Source organism: Daktulosphaira vitifoliae, unplaced genomic scaffold (assembly GCF_025091365.1).
Source record: "Daktulosphaira vitifoliae isolate Bord-2020 unplaced genomic scaffold, ASM2509136v1 Scaffold_3, whole genome shotgun sequence".
In the NCBI taxonomy this organism is placed as follows: Eukaryota; Metazoa; Arthropoda; class Insecta; order Hemiptera; family Phylloxeridae; genus Daktulosphaira; species Daktulosphaira vitifoliae.
In genome coordinates, this window is record NW_026099574.1 from 36,117,543 (window position 1) to 36,137,773 (window position 20,231).

At 25.4% G+C, this 20,231-nt stretch overlaps 3 protein-coding genes across 5 annotated transcripts in view; 1 reads left to right on the top strand and 2 right to left on the bottom strand.

Moving 5' to 3' along the window:
- LOC126902135 (5'-3' exoribonuclease 1-like) overlaps positions 1-5,335 on the bottom strand; it is a 10,242-nt gene extending 4,907 nt beyond the window's left edge. The window contains exons 1-15 of the mRNA XM_050679160.1: positions 5,055-5,335; positions 4,863-4,994; positions 4,332-4,805; positions 3,887-4,048; positions 3,675-3,795; positions 3,384-3,535; positions 3,254-3,316; positions 3,059-3,189; positions 2,612-2,978; positions 2,396-2,507; positions 2,154-2,332; positions 1,436-1,608; positions 1,249-1,374; positions 769-889; positions 406-687 (exon numbers count right to left, since the gene is read on the bottom strand). Coding sequence (XP_050535117.1) covers positions 406-687; positions 769-889; positions 1,249-1,374; positions 1,436-1,608; positions 2,154-2,332; positions 2,396-2,507; positions 2,612-2,978; positions 3,059-3,189; positions 3,254-3,316; positions 3,384-3,535; positions 3,675-3,795; positions 3,887-4,048; positions 4,332-4,805; positions 4,863-4,994; positions 5,055-5,129 — 2,670 coding nt within the window. The 5' untranslated portion in view covers positions 5,130-5,335. The remainder of the gene's footprint in view (positions 1-405; positions 688-768; positions 890-1,248; positions 1,375-1,435; positions 1,609-2,153; positions 2,333-2,395; positions 2,508-2,611; positions 2,979-3,058; positions 3,190-3,253; positions 3,317-3,383; positions 3,536-3,674; positions 3,796-3,886; positions 4,049-4,331; positions 4,806-4,862; positions 4,995-5,054) is intronic.
- Positions 5,336-5,497: 162 nt separating this feature from the next.
- LOC126903171 (O-glucosyltransferase rumi homolog) lies at positions 5,498-10,009 on the top strand. The gene is made up of 6 exons (XM_050681196.1): positions 5,498-5,868; positions 5,981-6,137; positions 6,244-6,445; positions 8,686-8,964; positions 9,062-9,294; positions 9,360-10,009. The coding sequence occupies exons 1-6, from the start codon at positions 5,781-5,783 to the stop codon at positions 9,550-9,552; spliced, it is 1,152 nt and encodes a 383-aa protein (XP_050537153.1). The 5' UTR covers positions 5,498-5,780; the 3' UTR covers positions 9,553-10,009.
- A 387-nt stretch (positions 10,010-10,396) lies between these two features.
- LOC126903169 (STE20/SPS1-related proline-alanine-rich protein kinase) lies at positions 10,397-17,239 on the bottom strand. 3 transcript variants are annotated; one of them, XM_050681190.1, is made up of 10 exons: positions 17,191-17,239; positions 13,158-13,270; positions 12,843-13,093; positions 12,613-12,787; positions 12,283-12,518; positions 12,115-12,229; positions 11,230-11,334; positions 10,914-11,014; positions 10,655-10,841; positions 10,397-10,587 (listed from the first exon to the last, which is right to left on the bottom strand). In XM_050681190.1, the coding sequence occupies exons 1-10, from the start codon at positions 17,222-17,224 to the stop codon at positions 10,510-10,512; spliced, it is 1,395 nt and encodes a 464-aa protein (XP_050537147.1). In that variant the 5' UTR covers positions 17,225-17,239; the 3' UTR covers positions 10,397-10,509. The 3 variants fall into 3 exon arrangements, with proteins under 3 accessions (XP_050537147.1, XP_050537146.1, XP_050537145.1); XM_050681189.1 differs by lacking the exon at positions 17,191-17,239 and adding an exon at positions 14,768-15,130 and having other exon boundaries at positions 12,622-12,787; XM_050681188.1 differs by lacking the exon at positions 17,191-17,239 and adding an exon at positions 14,768-15,128.
- Positions 17,240-20,231: the final 2,992 nt, after the last annotated feature.

Below are 20,231 nucleotides of genomic sequence, written 5' to 3' on the forward strand. Positions count from 1 at the left end.
TGCAGCAGCATTTGCTAAATAATAATAAACAAATTGTTCAAAAATTTTATGCTTCAGTATTAGATTAAATAATATCACCCAACTCTTAATTTTTTTTAAAACTACCTTTTTATTACATAAAAATTTAAAAGTATTATATATATGTTAATTAAATATAAAAAAAGTTAAATTTTCATTATTTTCATCATTTTACAATATTTATTGTTAATTTTAGTTTGTTGTAGTAAAAACTGAACATAAAAAAAATACATAAATATATTTGTGNTTAGTTTGTTGTAGTAAAAACTGAACATAAATATATTTGTGGTTAAAAATGTATTAAATAAATTATAAATACAACATGAATAAAGTAGTTATCAAATATTGGTTTTTTTTTAATTATATATTTTATTTATTTTTAATATTTATACCATTAAACATCTCAATAGAAACAGAATTTAGAGTATCACGGAGATCATAGAAGTATGGTTCAGGTGTGAGTGTTATATCAATTTTAATTCTAGAAGATATATAACCACCAATCACTTCTGCTTGACAACCGTAAAATGGAGCATCCAGTACAAAAACATTTCCTCCAACAGGGAAGTACTCTTCAAGAGCAAAATAACTTTGTTTAATATGTGGGTCATTAACTTCTAAATCAAGGACAGCTGTTTGAAATGCTACAGTTGAAGGAATTTCACACCACTTTTTTTCAATATTTATGAAACACAATTATAAATAATTAGTAATAATTAAAAATCATGGAATAATACACAAAATACATACAGCTTTCACTAAATCTACACCACTGCCATCTTGTCTTGGTATATATTTAGTTCCCTTTAATTTTTGACCTCGAAACAGTATAGAAGTTTTTCCAATATCAATACCACGAGTAGACATATAGCTTTAAACATAATTAATTATTTTAATTTTTTAAGATACAGAGTGATAAATTTATAAGTAAAACCCAATAGTTTGCATTAAAAAAGTAATAATGCATACAAGATAAAAGAAAAAAAAATTAAAATGCTTTCTTAAAAAAGTTAAAAATACACTTTTCAATTTTTTACAATAAATCATCAACATAATTTTTTAGAATTCTTGAGGAACTAATTATAAGAGAACTCTAACCCCCTAAATAACTCTAATATATATGAGTTGTTTTTGCAGTACTGCATTTGATGCCAATCATATTTTTTTTAAATTATTATTTATTTAAAATAAGATGTTCCATTTATAATTTAGTTATGTTGTATTTCTTACGTTTTTGCAAACCCTTGAGAAAGTAATTTGAATTCCTGTACTGCTGAATCATCCATATCTCGAACAATGACATGCTCATTATCGTCAAGAGACAAAAGTAAAGATTTGCTAGATATAGCAGTAACTCTAAAAAATCCAAATTTTACAAAAATTAATTGATCTATTTATTAAATATAGAAAAATATACTTTATTTCTTCAAGATGAGGCCAATTAGCATACACAGTTTTGCCAAGTAACTCTTTAGCAATACTTTGTATATTGCCTTCAATATTTTCATCTTGATTAATTATTTTAATTATCATGTTTTCACCCAAACTTGAAGATTGAAAAACTTTTACACCTTTCTTGAGTAATTCAGCCTAAATTACAATTTAAAAATATTATAATTTATTTATAATACATAATTATTTTTAAATTTAAGGAGGATAAACCTTCTTAACTTCCATAGATTAACTCTTAGTTAAAATAAATGATTTAACTTTAAGTATACCAAATATGTAAAACTAAAATTATATATAAATACATTTTTTTTTTTATAAAAAAAGATTATCATATTGTTTACAACTGTTAAATTGTTGTTTAGATTATAAGATACTTTAATTCAAAAATTACTTTTCTTATAATTACCATCATAAAAATATCCAAAATTTGATTTGAATCAGAGGGAAATATTTCAAAAATTAATAAATATAAACAGTTCAATGAGAATAAATATTATTATTGTTCTCCTGAAAGTTGGAATAAGTAAGGCAGTGCTTACTTATTGAACAATAGTTGAATAAAAATATCCTATTTAATCATACTAAAGGCATTTCTACAAGTAGGTATAGACTCTTAGGCACGCCCTGCAAAAACACCTAAATACCATACCATAATAAAATAAATATGAAAAATAAAAACTTACTGTAATTGGTATGAGATGAAGAGTAGGAAACCCAACATGATAAACATCCAAGTTTACATTTGGACACAAACCTTTAACTAAATCATTAGGATCAACGGCAATATCTTCACGATTAATCAATATTCTATGTGCATGACTTTCTTGAATAGGTGGAAAATACTTTGAGTTTGACACTATACCTATAAAATTAAAATACAGCTCAGATGTAAAATTTTATTTTATTTATCTGTAAAAATAATTACCCATATTTTCTTTGGTATACTTAAAAAGATACATAGGACCATGTGAATTTCTTTTTTTTTCATCATCTGAAAGTTTGTGTTCGACCATTTTCATAGACTTTAATAGAGTTTCCTAAAAAGCAATTTGTTAATACATAATCTAGATAAAACATTATATCAATATATATATATATGTATACACACACACACACATATATATATATTTTATTTTTTTACTTCATCAATAAAAGGAACTAATACGACAGCTTCCCATTCGTGTTGTTTTCCATTGAGATCAGTTTCAAATTGTTCAGGATAGTACATTCTAATTGGACTAGCTTCTTCTATCATCAAATCTTGAAAAGGTTTTGGTAATAACTCTTTACTAAGTGATGGTAATACTGCCAACAACTGCTGAAAAGGTAAGAATGGTTGGCCTAAATCAAATTCAAGCTGGATATTTTCAAAGTCCTTGATATCAGAAATATATGGTGCATAATGATGAGGATAATACCAAGACCAAGAACAACAACCATTATAATAATAGTTTAAATTCCATTGTATTGCTCGAATGTATCCTTCTGCTTGAGAACGCATTACATCTCTAAAATGATTATAAAATTAGTAGCTAATAATTATTTCAAATAAGTAAAAGTATTAAGTTATTAAAAAATAAATACTCACTCAGTAATAACATTGTATTCTAATTTATTTCTATAGTAATTTTCTTTATGTAATGTGAACTCTGCCATCATTGCTTCTTCTTCAGTTTCACTCGACTCTTCATTTCCATCCTCATCATCATCACTAAGAAGCTAAAATATTTTATTTAATAAGAAAATAATTATGATGATGAGTTATTACAAAAAACTAACTCACAAATTTTTCAGTATCTTTGATTAAAGTAGCTAGTTCATCTTTATATGCTGGATCTGATTCATCCTGAAAAAAAATATTAACTTAATACTACAATAAATAGAACAATAAAAAAATGTTCAATTTTACTAACACTTGTTTCAATTCCATTGGCAGTTCTTTTTCCTTCTAGATATTTAATGTCAGCAAAAGTATCTCTAAATTGATCATAATCAAAATTTGCCAAACTTTTCATAAATATTTGAAACCTTTTAAGATTTAAAGAACCTTTTTCATTTAAATAACCTAAAACGTAATTTAAATTAAATCACTTAAAACTTATTTCTAAATTATACTACCAAAGATTAACTTAAAAAATATTTATTTCATCTATTATACAACATGTTATTAAAAATTCAATATTAAATCATGTATTGAACTTTACCTCCTACTTGTGGCAATACATCCATGTAAACCTTATACAGAATAGGTAAAGCTCCTTTAGAAATATGCAAATCAGGTAAATGAGGTATAAAATCATTACCTATTAGGAATCCCATTAATACCTAGAAATAATAAACACAATTTATAATATTGAAAAATGTTCTTATTAATTTTGATACATAACAAAAAATGTAATAAAAATGTATAACTCACCCAATCATCAATAATAGATTCTAAATCATATTTGAAAGGTAGAACTTCTTTAAGCACTTGAAACTCTAAATCTAAATAATCTCTCATCAATGATAAATGTAATAAATAAAATTTGGTTTCATCAACAGAAGTTTCACGTTTTGCTTTGCGATCAAATTTAACCTTCAAAAATTTAAATGTTATAATCAGTAACTTTAACTAATATTTATAAATATTATATAATATTACAATTATAATATTATATTTCTTATAATATTTATAAGAATCATAATGACAATAAAATTTACATACCTCTTCTCTGAGCAATGAAAAATATGGTTCATGAGTACATAAACCTAACATTATTAAGTCTGCATCCAAAATAAATATTATATAATATTACAATTATAATATTATATTTCTTATAATATTTATAAGAATCATAATGACAATAAAAGTTACATACCTCTTCTCTGAGCAATGAAAAATATGGTTCATGAGTACATAAACCTAACATTATTAAGTCTGCATCCAAACCATAAAGGCAATGTCTAGTATTTGAATCATAGTCTGGCTGTGATTTCATATACCTAATATAGTCCATAATTTTATGTTCACCTTCACCTGGGACTTGGTGACCAGAAAGTATTACTTGAACTTTACTCCATAATGGATCATTGGACACTTTATCATTGACAAAATATTCAAGTTCATTTTGTAAACGCACCATGAACTCTGTGCCAGGTGTAATACAATTTGAATCAAAGCGCTCTGAAGTAGGTAATGTTTCACCTCTAACAATAGCAGCTTTCATTTGTTCAGCAGCAACATGAGCTGATCTAAAACGACGACCACGTTGCTGATTCATTTTAGCACGAGGAGCAACTCCATCGACAGCCATGAAAAATAACTTTTGAGGTTGAATCATTTGAAATAAAACCTAATAAATAATCAGTTTTATCAGTCGACTAATAAAAATTAAATAATTTAAATTTACCTCTAAGTAATGAAATATATTTTTAAATATAACCTCTTCAGTGATACGAAAATGAGGGTCATCATCATTTGGATGTGAACAGTTATGAATAATCCCATTCATGTCTAGGTATAGATTATCAAATTCTGGAATCTGATAAAAATTGTTTTTACCAGTTATAAAACTATTTTATTAATGTTTTTATATACATACTTGATAGTCTTTGACAAGTTCGCTTAGGCAAGGATATCGTTCGCTCATGTAGCGAAAGAATTTTGGAACTCCCATGATTTTAATGAATGTAGTAGTATTTTATGTCAAGAAGTTAATTATAGTAAACTAATAAAAATTAAAAATTCAACTGTGATCATTGGTCATCAAATTCAACAAAAATAATAATATTTAAAATGTAGGATTACCTACCGATTACTTAAAAATTAAACGTACTAAAAAAAAAAAATTAGTTACAAATATTAACTAAAAAGTTCACTGACAATTGCATAAATTACAGACATGATAACGTAGCGTAAATATAACCTTAAATAACTTGTAAATTATTGATAACGATAACCAAACGGTGTTTTTCCAAAGTTATCAAAAGTGATTACAGCATTCATTTTCAGAACTTCACGTAGGTTACACTTTATAGTTCTTAGGAACTTTAATTTTTTTTTTTTTAATTAATTTTTTGTTCTTATTTTGAATAGAGTAAATAATATAATATATTTTTACTATACATACATGTATATTTACAAACGATTTTAGTCTCAAGTTTAAGTATAATTTTTTTATATGACCTTAGTAATATAATACTTATTTTTAAAAATAGGATAGTTTGAAAAATTAACCATACATGGTACTTTCACAGTGCCACAATTCTTTATTTCAACTAATTTTAATTTAATTTATATTTTAAATGAATCTTCTGTTGTATAAACCATGTACAAACTGTACATTGTATATTTTTGTCTTTTTAATTTCGTGATAAGTCAACAAAAACATGGCCATTCAAGAATGTATGATAAACGTAAGTAGAAATATTATTTACATAAACTAATTTCAATTCAACAAACTAAATTACTCATTATTTTTTAATAATTCATTAATAAAAATAATTATTTGAATAAAACTATTCTTAGTATCCAATCATATTATTAGCCAAATCAATAAAGCTAAAGAAGATTATGTGCCTTGTAAAAACAAAAATGGAACTTGTTTTTTCCCAGCAATTTTGCAAGATATAGAACCATTCATAGATGGGATTACTCATGATTTGATATCTTCTGCTTCTGAAAAGTATTATTATTATTTTTTATCACCAATAACCAATATTTTTTTATTAAAATACAATATATGTATGACTTAAAATTTATTAATTTTTTTTTTTTTTTTTTATCAATAGAGGAACACGATACATGATATACAACCATGACTTGTATAGAGAAACAAAATGTATGTTTCCAGCTCGCTGTGAAGGTGTTGAGCATTTCTTATCTAAAATCCAGTTGAATGTTCCTGATGTAGAGTTTATTTTAAATACTCGTGACTGGCCTCAAATCATTAAGCATTTTGGTGATCCTAAACCTGTATTCTCGTTTAGCAAAGTGAGGTTTTATCATAGTATAAATATAACCATCATAGCAAATTTTTTTTTTAGATTATTACTAAAATGTTAATTTAATATAATTATAGAATGTAATATACAGAATGGTCCAGCTTATTCAGACAACTTTAATAACTTTTAATCCAATAAATGTTTCTTGCTGAATTATTTTAATAATTTACATACTTGTAGGTTTTAATAATAATATAATAAATATTTTTCTATAATTTAACAAAAAATAAATGAAATTTGTAAAAATTAACAAAAAATGTTTAAAAAACAATTTTTTTATTAATTTAAATAGTTACGTTTCTGTAGTATTTCAAAGTTAGTAAAAATTTTTATTTTTTATTCCTAATATGCTATAGAATCAAACCATAAAATTAATATTGAATAAAATAGACTTCTGATACTTCCCCTGTTTCTTTCATTAAACATCATTTAATTCTCATTTTTTTAAAAGTGGTCTAACAAAATAACTTTAATAAATAAATAACATTTTTGTATTTTATAATTTTATTTGAAATGAGGAATTTATTTTGAAGGAATAGTGAATGCAAATGCATTCAATTTTTGATAGAATGTCAATGTAAAATAATTACATTAAGTAACATAGGCTTACATATGAATGCATTTCACAAAAAAGGAATGATATTCAAGGAATTCATTGTATCCAAACACTCAGTATATCATTGTTATAATTTAAGCAATTAAGTTAAAATTAGGATACAGAATTATATGCATTTATAAATTTTGTTTGAGCCACTTAGAAAGATCCCAAGTTTGTAAAACTTTGTTATAGAATTATACAAGGTTATTGATTTACCATTGACCACTAAATTTCTTAAAATAATTATAACTTTGAAAAAAATACTTTTTTGATTTTGTTTAATATTATTTATTTCTTGATTTTTAAGCAGTCAAATATTTTTTCCTTATATAAAGTTACCAACTTAATATTTTTAAATGGCAATATACATATTTAACTAGTCCATACAATAGTAAATGTTTCAACTAAAAGTATGAACTTTTGAAAACAAACTAAACACAGAACTTTTAAACCCATATTTTGAAAGTTATTAACAGCAGTGTATTAAGACCTATATGGAAAATATTCCCAACATAGAAAAGTAATAACAAAGAAGTAAGCAAAAAAAAAAAAACTATAAAAACCTATGTCACTAACTAATTATGATAAGTTATTCAAATTTGTGATACTCTTTAAGCTAGAGGTGTTCACCCCCTTGCCGCTCATAATCTGTGTCTGGTTATTCAAAATATTTGAATGTGGACCCAAAGTGAAATGAGGGTTATTTCCTATATAGTAGCATAGATATATTTTTTGTTCTAGAGGGAGGTAAACCCTCCTTATCTCTCCAAAAATATAATGTCCGTAACAACACATTTCTGAATTTTCCAGTCAATTAATGAAAATTTGTAATGACTGATGGTATATTCAAAATAACAAAACAAAATTTATAAATGTATTTAACTCCAGACCCTAATTATAATTTTTCTTTTTATTATCATTGCTGACACTAATGGCATGCATCTGTCAAGTGTCACACTAAATGGAAAATAAAATAATTAACTTAAATAATTTTATTGCAGCTTGTTTATTGGATTTGAACTAAAGCTAAGAATATTTTTTTCAATCTGTAATCTGAATTAAGTTAATTCAATCTATATATGGATCAATCCAAATTTGGATTGAAATCATCAATTCAGACTATGGATTGAATCTATATTACATATTTTTAATTTAATCCATCAATATTACTTCTATTATATGAAATAAATTTAATATTATTAAATTAATTATAGATAATTATAATGAATAAATAATGTTTATTTTGTATTACAAAATGATTATTTTACAAATTAACAGATTCAATTCTGGTTTACTCGAATTGGTAGTATTTTTTTAATCTAAATTTCTTGTTCAGCCTTAGACTGGACCTCACATTTATAATTTACAAGGTGCCTTGTAACATCAGTAGTACATAATGTTAATTAATGGTTTAAAGACTCAAATCAAGGTTTCCTAGCTAAATATTATTTAGTTGTCTTCATTGTTGTTTATATTTTTATTAATATAAATATATTATTATTAAATATTTGATACTTTAAAATTAAATTAAAATTCATACACAATATTTCATATCAAGTAAAACTAAATGAGGCTACTTTCAATTTTCTAAAATTGGGATATCAAAAAATTTGATCATTTTATTCTGTTAGACAGATGATTATGCTGATATAATGTATCCAGCGTGGTCTTTTTGGAGTGGTGGACCAGCCATTAAACTTCATCCAACTGGACTTGGCCGTTGGGATCTTTTGAAGAAATCTATGTTAAAAGAAGCTGAAAAATGGCAATGGAAAGATAAGATATCTAAAGGATTCTTTAGAGGTTCTCGAACTAGTGATCAGAGAGATGCTCTAGTGCTTTTATCACGAAGTTCTCCAGAATTGGTTGATGCAGCATATACCAAAAATCAAGCATGGAAATCTGACAAGGTTATTTAAAATTTTATAATATTGAACATGAATTAGAACATCTACAATTTTTTCTGTTGAGGTAATATGAATTTTAAATATTTATGAAAATTATTAGGATACTCTATATGTTGCACCAGCCAATGAAGTATCTTTAGAAAATCACTGTCAATATAAATACTTATTTAACTTCAGAGGTGTTGCAGCTAGTTTTCGTTTTAAACATCTATTTTTATGTAAAAGTCTTGTTTTTCATGTTGGAGAAGATTGGAAGGAATTTTTCTATAAGTTCATGATTCCGTGGTATCACTATATACCTATAAATCCTAATGCTTCAGAAAAAGAAATTAAGTAATTAATTACTATTAGTAGTAAATTATATAAACTGTCATTATGTTTCTTCTTTTTTTTTTTAGAAATATTCTTTTATTTTTCAAAGAACATGACGATTTAGCTAAAGAAATAGCCTATCAAGGTTATAGATTCATTAGAACTCATCTACGGATGAAAGATGTAACTTGGTATTGGGAAACTTTACTTACAGAGTATGCTAAACTGCTTAAGTATAAACCAATTCCAGACAAAGAACTCAATAAATTGAATCCATGAACAATTTTGCTCAATTTTATCCTTTAAACTTGCAACTAAATAAAACTCAAGTATACTATGGTAATTTTTAATAAAATTCATTTCTTAAAAAGTTTAATACTTTAACTTATATAATAAATATTAATCGTTTGTATCGATTTTATAACATAAATCAAGTGATATCTAGATTTTTTAATTTTAATATAATAATTTTCTTAATGTTAGAAGATTTTATAAGAATAAAAAACTAATTTAAATGAAAGAGCAAATTAATTATAAATTTAACATCCAAGTTCAAAATTAATACAGACCATTACAAACAGAATAGTAGTATTTTCTCCATAACAAATGTAAATCTTTTCTTGTGGTGAATAAGATAAATAAAACTTGAATTAAAAAGTTTTATATAGATACCTAGTATTGTAACCATTAATTAAATACATTTTTTTACTGTTTTTAGTAAGTGTAGTAATGTCAATTTGTCATTTTATTGTGTCTACATTTTTATATCTTCGCCTGAATTTGACTATTAATGTATATATGAAATTTAATTATTTCTCTACTTACAAACCAATACAAAAAAACTTTTTAGTGTTATCAGTCATATTGTCTTTCTAATGTTTTAATTTTTTTGCAAATTTAATAGTCGATTACTTGTATAAAGTAACCTTTTAAACTCACTAATGAATTAAAACAATTTTTTAATTAAGACAAGTTTATTCATAGTTAAGTAACGACAATAAAAAAAATTGGTAATGCTGGTACTGATATTAATCAAAATATAAAGCATTTCAAGTTAAGCTGTACCTTTTTTTTAACACTAAACTAGGATATATCTATGTGTATTTACAAAAATAAATTAATATTTTAATTTAAAAAATAATGTTTATTTACACAATTGTATTAATGACTTACAGAGTAGTGTTCTAGTGGCACAAAAAAAAAAAAATTTTTTAAGTTATTTCGGTAACTTTACTTTCAGTCTGCATATGACAGCTGGGCATAACCAACCAGAATTTTTTCATCGGGTGTTTCATCATTTTTACACCCAGATACCTAAGATTATAACAACCAAAAAAATTAATGAAAATGATAATACTTTTTAGTTTAGTTATCTACTTACAAGAGCAAAAGTAACAGGTTTGTTTTGTGTCTGATTTCCAATCAGTACGCGTAAATTCATGGCAATAACTTCAGCATCCAGTGTATCTACTAAACCTGCACCTACAAGTTCTGTAGCAATACCATCGGGTGTATCTTTTCCCAAAAGAAATTCAAATCGAATGTCATTCAGTTCACGATTTGAATTTCTAGATAAAATGAATATTCAGTCATTAAGGACCATACAATAATTAATATTGTATATTAAAAAATATATTTACCTCATTCGTAACACCAAATTTAAATGCTCATCATCACTTTCTTTTTCACTATCAGATGAGTGTGGTACTTGAACAAGTTTATTTAAAGGCTTTTCTTTACACTAAAAGAAAAATATTGAATAGTTATTATTTTATTATTACTAAGTTTTATGGAATAATATTAAAAAACGCTTTTATTAAACCAATGCAATTAAACAAATTTTTATTTAATCAGTATATGTTTAGAATTGATGATGATAAAAGTGTTTTTAATATTTTTTAGTTTTAAATTCATATTAGCTACAATTGATCAAATTTTTTTTTATAAATACTAGACCTCATCGTCTGAAGATTGTCCACATTCTTCTTCTGATGACCATGTCCACTCACCAGTGATTGTCCTATGTAATCTACCAGATGTACCTGGCTGTCTTTTTGAAGCCTAAAGCACAAAATACATAATTTAACTAGTTAAAAAAAAAAAAAAGTAGAATAGTGAGAACACGGCGCAGTGTGGATGTGGCATAGGACAAGTATAAAGATAATCTGACAATGATTAAAATCACTATCATAAGAAACGCGCTTCTATGCAAATCTGTAGATAGTTTTTATTTTACAAATTGAAGAATTATTCTAAAAGCAAAGTGAACTCATATTTTCTTATTTATAGCCTGATTACAAGTTATATGATATATAAGTGTAATATATGAATAAATTTAAATTTAATTATTATTAAATATTTAACCAAATTTTTCAACTACGACAGCCATTTTCACATTCAAGTAAGGGTCAGATTTTCAAAAATATTATATCCAATGAAAGAAAAATATCTAAGATATCTATAAAAAAAAAAATTATTTTGATTTATACGTTTTTTTAAAGTTATGGCAGTTTTAAGAAAAAATAAATTTTAAATTTACCTATTTTAAAAATTGTAATTTTTTGTTTTTACTTTCTCCATTTAGAGAAAGTATAAATGAAGGAAATTTTTTCAATTTTTAAGGGCAATATCTTCAACTACACTATATTTGATCTTTTGACGTATCATTGAAAGAAATTGGTCCTGAGAATTGAGAAAATGTGGAGACAAAAAAAAAACAATAGTAAAATTAATACCTTCTCAGATTCACATCAAAGCAAAAAAAATTATGAATTAATAATTTAGTGTTAAGATATCATAAATCCAAAGTTATTTTAAACATTTTAGATTTTAATATATTACCTTTTGAACTCTTGTTTCTAAACTTGGACCAATAGCTATAAGAGTGGATTGCAAGTATTTTTTATCTTTTGCTTTTTTAAAAATTGGATGTTTTAATAGTTCAGTGGCTGTTGGTCTATAATAAAGTACAATTATTGCTGAGCCAAATTTAAATTATAATTCAACTACCTTTTTGTTGGATCTTTTTGTAAACAATCAGTAATAAGTTTTCGAAATGTCTTTCCATATGCTTTATACTGATCTTTATGATCAGCACCTGTATCCAATGTTGGTGGATCATTCTGCAAAGTCAACATCAAGACTTTCATTGGTGGATATTTATGATATGGTGCTGTACCAGTGGCTAATTCTATTGCAGTAATACCTAGTGACCAAATGTCTGCTTTGAAATCGTATCCATGATCCTATTAAATGATTTTGATGGACAGTTTAAGGTTTCGAGTTTAAGTGTTGGTATTCAACCAAATACAAAAATTTAGTAAAATTGTTTGCTTTTACCGTGTGTACCTGTTCCATGACTTCAGGTGCCATCCAACAAGGGGTACCGACAAATGTATGCCGAACTTTCTGGCGATTAGTATCGTATCCTGTTGTCAGCCAAGCACTAACTCCAAAATCAGCTATTTGTACTGTACCATCCTCACCTAAAAGAATGTTACCAGCCTTTATGTCCCTGTAAATAATTCAATTAACTTTTTGACAATGGTAAAACTTTGACTTTTTACTACCTATGAATTTGACTATTAGAATGGAAATACTCCAATCCTTTCAACACTTCTCTCAAAACTGTAGCTATTGTTGCTTCATCAAGTACACCATGACGGCAATCACTTGTTCTCATTTTGTGTTTTAATATATCAAGCAATGATCCACCTTCCAAAAGACGCAACACAAGCCATAATTCATCTCCAACAACAAAACTTGTATGATAAGTTACCACATTTTCATGCTGACACCATGACATAGCTTGAATTTCTTTCTAAAAAACAAAAAAATATTTTTAAAATAAAATTTTAAAACAAAGTTATAATTTTAAACATTACGGTTAACTCATCCATGCTAGTATTCCATTTTTCCAAATTAATTTTTTTTATAGCACATTTTTCTTGACGAGGTTTACAGTAAGCACAATGAACAGTTGCAGTAGCTCCAACACCTGTAATTTTTCAAAGATAGTTTAATCTTTTTGTATAATATAATTACAAATACTATATATCACATTAACTAATTTAATAAAGATTATAAAAAAAACTGTACAAATCGCACAAATTAATTTTGAAAAAGGATCACTAGCAAAAATAAATACAAAGAAAAATTTACCCAACTTACTTAAGGAATATTTTTCTGATTATGGATGAGTATAGATAGATGTTATGAATAAAAAAAAACTAAACATGTCCCTTACAAATTTTTTAATGAAGTACTATTTTTTAATTACTCTTTAATTTAATTAAATAAAATGCAATTTCTATCATTAATTCAACAAAAAGGGCATTAAGGATCATTATCATTAATGCAGGATTACTAAAATTCATATGCAAAATATTTAATGAAAATAAAAGTAAATTAGTTTAAATAGGAAAAAATTCAACAATCTACATCGCAATATTAATGATTTAGTTCCACAAAACATCAAAAAGAGGGCCAAATTGATATATGTTCTAGATTATCGAAACATTGATGAATTTTCACTCTTATTTATTTTTACAACAATTACCAACTAGTAATATAGGTATGAATACCTATATATAAGTAATATAGGAATGAAAAAAATTACAAAATATTTTTATAGATTTTATTACTATCACTTTATAATTGGATGTTAATTGTATCATGAATGAAATAGGGGCAAAGTAGAAAATAAACTGCTTACGATTAGATGGTTGTTAAGCATATAAAATTCTTATATAGAGCAGATTGTAAAATTTTTAAAATGGAAATTTCTAACAATAATGCTAAACAAATATATTACTAAATTTAAGTTTCATGTATTTGCATTTATGTAAATGCTAACAAAATCAATTTATTAATAATATTTTTTGAACATTTCAAATTGATGTTAATTTATTATGAACGAGATTTCATTAAAAAAAGAAAATCAGGAAAACTGTATAATAATCATTTTGTTATTTTAATCTAAAGTTAAAAATACAACCAAAATCTAATTACAGCAAGGTAAATGTCGATATATATATATATATATATATATAAATATTTATAAAATTAATATTTAATTCAACATCTAATATTAGAAATCGATCAATGATTATAACTCTATTGAGGTCGCTTTGTAGTGTGACATACACACTCGCTCTTAATGGTTTCACATCTTGACCTGATTTTAAGTTTTATAAATTAATTTTAAAATAAAAAAAAACCAGTAGTATGAGTTTCGAAATAATAATAAATTCAAAGTAATTAAATAAAATAATTTATAACCGGCTAATGATAATGGACTATTAACAGGTTTATACTGAAACTCACATATAATTTCTATAACAATGCAATAGTGTCATCATATTAATTAAAAATTTTAATTTTCAACGATAAACGAGAAAAATGAATAGTTTTGTAGTTGTGGAAAATAATAATTGATAACACGAAACAAGGTGCTCTAATAATCATTATTGTACAAATTAAGGAAGTACTTTACCGATCACTTCACGTAACTCATAGTCATCCCTAGTGTTAGGCCACACGTTGTTCGGTACAGGGCCCGCCGCGGTGGCGCCGACGGCCGCCAAATGTGCGATCGTCGTCGTGGTGTGCGACGCCATTTTACGCGTAATGCTCAGCTGTGAGTAAACCGACCGTACAGACAAAACAGCATTTTACTACTGCGGTAGCGTCAACGGCAATTGGCAGTGGCACTAGCAGTCTACCGATAGCAGACTCAACTGATACACACACGTTAACAAATATACACTCCCCGTGCTTAAATATACGTAACGCACACACGCACACATTGACACGAGTGCAGTGTGTGGCGTCAGGCGTTAGTGAGTCGCGACGGTTGTCGATGCAGTGACGGCACGACATGGCACGCTCGATACTTGTGATAATATGAATTATGAAAACTGATAAGTGGATATTATTGTGGGGCCGTGTGGTATTTCTACAGTAATAATAATATTTTAATCATAGATTTATATATTAATAAATGTAAACCAGTATTGAACAAATAACTATTACGTTCGATATTAATCGATTCGATGAAAACGCACAATGGGAAGAATTCCTCACCAGAATAACGGCCAGTACCGGCGCGCAGTACACGTGTATAATCATTGCACTTCAGTTCGCCTATATAACAGTATGTTCATTGCACGGTGCATTCGACGCTTGCGCCCTACGCGACTCCCACTAAGGTCACTCGTGTAAACGTTGTCGTAATTAACCACCTACGCTATGCCAATTTTAAAGTAATTGAACGTAAAAAACAGTTCATATAGATTTAAATATCGACTGTGGATGGATGTTAATTATTAAATAAAGTATGATTAAACTCAATACATCCATTGAGTTCTTGTAAACTTTATATGAACATATTTGCAGTACTGTTTTAACCGAAAGTATAATACATCTATATCAACTCCCTAAAAAAGGGCCAAGATTGTATTTAAGGTTTTTACAATTTTAGATTGATTTAACTAATTTTTTAAACCTGATATCTTTAGAAAAACTTGTAAAGAAATTGACATTCGAGTACTAAAGTTTTTTTTATCCCTCTCACAATAGTATTAGCTTCGACGCGAAGCTGAAAGGTATTAATTTTACTGTACTTTTTTTTTTGTTTGTTGCGACTTTTTCTCAACTCTCGCCGGACTAATTTCTTTCAACGATACGCCAAAAGATCACAAAACGTATCTAGTTGAAGACATTACTCTTAAAATTTGAAAAAATTTCCCTCGTTTCCTGTTAATAGAGAAAATCTTTTTTTTTTAAAACCACTATAACTTTTTCAAAAATAAACAAATCAAAATAATTTTTTTTATAAAGAAACTTTACGTACTTCCCTTTTATTTAATACAAATTTGTTGAAAACCTGACTTTACCAGACCATATGAGCAGATTTAAAGTAGCGAAAAATTGGGTTTAGAAAAATATAATAACAAGTATAATTTTGATTCTGATGAAAATTTCTTTATTTATTTATTCACAATTAACAATAAATTATCGTCTGATAAGTTTTGTATTAAGCCATTTAATTTTTATACATGTTTTCCATATTAGTAACAACTACTTTATAATATTTTTATAATATCTCCGTAAAAATTACGATATTAAATTATTAAATATCAATTTCATACTATGTTATAATATTCATATATTATACTTATAAATCATAGAACTACTAATTAGGAATTCCAGAGAAGCGTTTTTTTCCTTGTTCTATTATATAATAAGATAATGAAGGAAATAGAAGTTAACTTTGTTTTTAGAATAATCCATTAATTTTTTTAAATTAAACATTATCTACAGATTTGCATCGAAGTGTTTCTTTTGATACTGATTTAATAACTGTCTGATATCATCTTTACTTGTCCCAATTATGCCGCAACCACACTGTTTTGCGACCCCAATGTGTTACCGTTTTTTTAAAAATGAGCTGATTACTTTATCGCAGTCTCAGAATACTTATCGATAAAATAAAAATATTAGTAAAGTTAATCATACTAATAAATTACTATTTTAATTATAAATGTTTGAATCGGAAGAATTAATAATCCCCTTGACAAAAGTTCTGGATATGCTACTGCTATATTGCACATTCCTGCTATTATGTAAAGAGAGGAACTCAAATAACTTCATTTTTTTCAGTTTGAGAACTGTTAATGATGAAATTCTTGAATGATATTTATGTGCTACTAGTCTAACAATTTATTTTATCTATACACTTTATTTTATTTTAATTAATTTAAAACAAATGTTTCTTATTTTTTTAATTAAATAGATACGGTTTAAAATGAGAATCCTTTTAAAGCTAAAAAATCAGTCGTCATCTGTTAGACCTTAAAATTAAAACCTATAGTAATAAAACTGACAAATTTTGTGAGTAAATTTAAATATTATTACATGATAAAACTTGTATGTAAGATAAACTTGCCATAAATAAACAAATTATACATTTTTGACAACTGACAGATGCTTGCATACATGTGTAATTTACTACCTGAAATATATAAAAAACTAAGTAGATAACAATAACTAACACAAAATGTATCAATTTAATACAAACTGCAAATTACATAATTTTTCGATTTTTAGAACAAATATAGTTTAATTAGTAATACACTGGTGACGTTTGAACTCTAAAATTAGATTTCCATATCATAATTCTTTTGCCAAAAGCCAACAATGACGTATAAAGTGAATTATACAAATAATAAAGTAAAACAACAATAAACATATATTAAAAAAATATTCTTAATGGATAAATTTATAATAAAACGAATAAATGTAATGAAAATTGATTATAAAATTTTTGTTTTGGGAAAAATAAATTATTAGTGGTTCTATTAAAAAGACGGGAATATTGATGAACAACCATTTGTGTTTTAAATACATGTGATATATCGTTATGTTTGTTTAATACATTTTATTTTGTTATTGTAATCGTTTTATCTTTATTAAATAATAACAAATAGTAATAATTAATTTACCAATTCAAAGGGAAAAATCTTTAAGGAATTAGTCTTTCACTTAGAGCTAAGCTCATTCGTCTGAGTTGAAGATTGTCGAAAAAAATATTTTTAGGAGACAAACAGATAGTTTTCACAATTAAATGTTCACAATTTTGTCGGTTTTATTTGTATTATTACTATTTTAAAATTTGCTATAACTTTCCTGAGAAATTAATAAAGATAATTACTTCAAAAAGCTCCTAATACTTGACTTGTCTCCAATAATCACAACTTGATTTTCAGAGGTCCCGAACAAAAATATATATTGAGTCAACATGTCAAAAAACATAATATTGCTTAATACGAACTATGAAGTTTAATTTCAATTTGTCACACGGCTTATGACCTTTGTATAAGTTTATTATTTTTAGAATTAATAACGTTTCACTATCTAAATTTTAAAAAATTATGAAATTCAATATCAAACAGTTATATTAATTTGAAAAAACTTTTTTATGACAATATCTCTTGTATATTTCTTACAATAGAACTATTAGAATACTTTAATATTAATACATACTACATAGTAATGTATATGGAGTGTCCTCGAGGTTTGGACCACTCTCTAAATATAAAAGCATTGTTATATGTTAGTTAAAAGACGAAACTCCTTGTTATTCTCCATTCTAACAATTATCAGAACCCGTTTCCATATACAAAATTTCTTAATACATTAGCGTTATTAAATTATGATAATTATTAATTAATTATTTGCATTGTTATGGAAAAAAGTTGCTTAAATAACCTGATACTTGAACATAACTTAAAATGGTGCAATTTTTTGATTAAATAAAACAAATAATTTTGATCAAGGTTATTCTTACACTAAAATATATAACTAAAAATTATAAATTAGAATACATTTCTGGAAAGAACTGTGTTTAATAAAGATAAAGTAAAGAATAAAAAAATTTAAAATTAAAATTTATGAATGTACATTGTGTACATTTTTAATCTTCATACGTATTTTTCTTTTCTGATGAGTATATCTATAAATAAACTCATAAAAATTTATTACAATTTCAATTGTTGCAGCATTTGTTTATAGATAATCGTATACAATATTGTGATTTGTAGTAAATCCCACAACGTAGTTCACGTGCCAATAAACCAACTACTTCCGTTCTAGATGTATTTATGAATGCACAATATTAGCTTAAACCAAGTTTATTTTGAGCATAATTTAAATAATTTCACAATAAAATAAATATCACAGAAAAAATGTTAAATAAAACTTTTAATATGTCTTATGGCATNACAATAAAATAAATATCACAGAAAAAATGTTAAATAAAACTTTTAATATGTCTTATGGCATATTTTTCAGTAGTTTTATTGAAATAACTTTACTATTTCAATTTAAAAGCCTGTTGGATAGAACTATCTAACGTTAAATGTGTTGTTCAGTGTAGCAAAATATTTAACGATTATATAATTATATTGAATATAATTCAATTTTTGTTAAATTACTTAATAGTGATTTAATAAAAAATTATTTATAAACAACAAAATATTATTGGTGGAATTGGAATAAAAGAAATGAAAGAGGAGTCCTAAATATTTCAATCAGTGGAGCAACTATATCAAATATCCAGGAGGTGTTAAAATAGTGTAAGGTTTTCACCCGCCAATTTGTTATATTAATATAGATGGTTGTAACCATAACAGAGTAACGATAGTCGTTGTTTAATACTAAAATGTCCTACTATACTCCAAAAAAACGATTCTATTTGTATTATATTGCTACAACAGTAGTATGATGTAACGTAATACAAGATAAGAAAAAAACTAACAATTAACTTTTATAAATAAAAGTTCTTAATTGAAACTACAGGTATTAAAATTCAAGAAAGATAAAGCAACCAGTAGTTGCGCTACTGATTTTTATACTATTTTCCCATACCAATATATGTTTAATTTGTAATTTTGAGCTAAAAGCTGATAAATGCAATTAGTCGATTTTTTAGAAAAGCAATTTAAACATTTTAATTTTCATATAATTGAATGATAGTAATTAAATTAATATTACATGTAACATTGGAAATTCAAAAGTCATATTTTGTCACTAAAAAATATGTATTATAAAAAAATTCTAAATTCAAATTTTCTCATTTATCATATTTTGGTTATTAGTTACTGAAATATTTTGTTCCATAATCGGAACTCAATTATAAATAATATAATAAATTATTTGAGATATAAAATTCAAAACTATTTAAAAAAATTAATGTATTTTTTTATTTAAATTAACAAAAAGTGATGTATTTCATTATTTTATAATTATTTTTTTCACAAATTTTACTATTGTAATGTATCAGTAAAATTTCTAGACATTAAATAATATTTAATGGATCTATATTAATATTATAAATTTCCTAAATTTTGGTGGAAAGTTTATCATCGATGATTTATATAATTTACATCGGTTATCAT

Coding starts and splice junctions, on each gene's coding strand:
- LOC126903171 (XM_050681196.1), top strand. CDS start 5,781: ATGTACAAACTGTACATTGTATATTTTTGTCTTTTTAATTTCGTGATA. Junction 6,138..6,243: donor ATATCTTCTGCTTCTGAAAA/GTATTATTATTA, acceptor TTTTATCAATAG/AGGAACACGATACATGATAT. Junction 9,295..9,359: donor GCTTCAGAAAAAGAAATTAA/GTAATTAATTAC, acceptor TTTTTTTTTTAG/AAATATTCTTTTATTTTTCA.
- LOC126903169 (XM_050681188.1), bottom strand. CDS start 14,891: ATGGCGTCGCACACCACGACGACGATCGCACATTTGGCGGCCGTCGGC. Junction 13,271..14,767: donor TGAGTTACGTGAAGTGATCG/GTAAAGTACTTC, acceptor GAAAAATTACAG/GTGTTGGAGCTACTGCAACT. Junction 12,788..12,842: donor TCTAATAGTCAAATTCATAG/GTAGTAAAAAGT, acceptor AATTATTTACAG/GGACATAAAGGCTGGTAACA.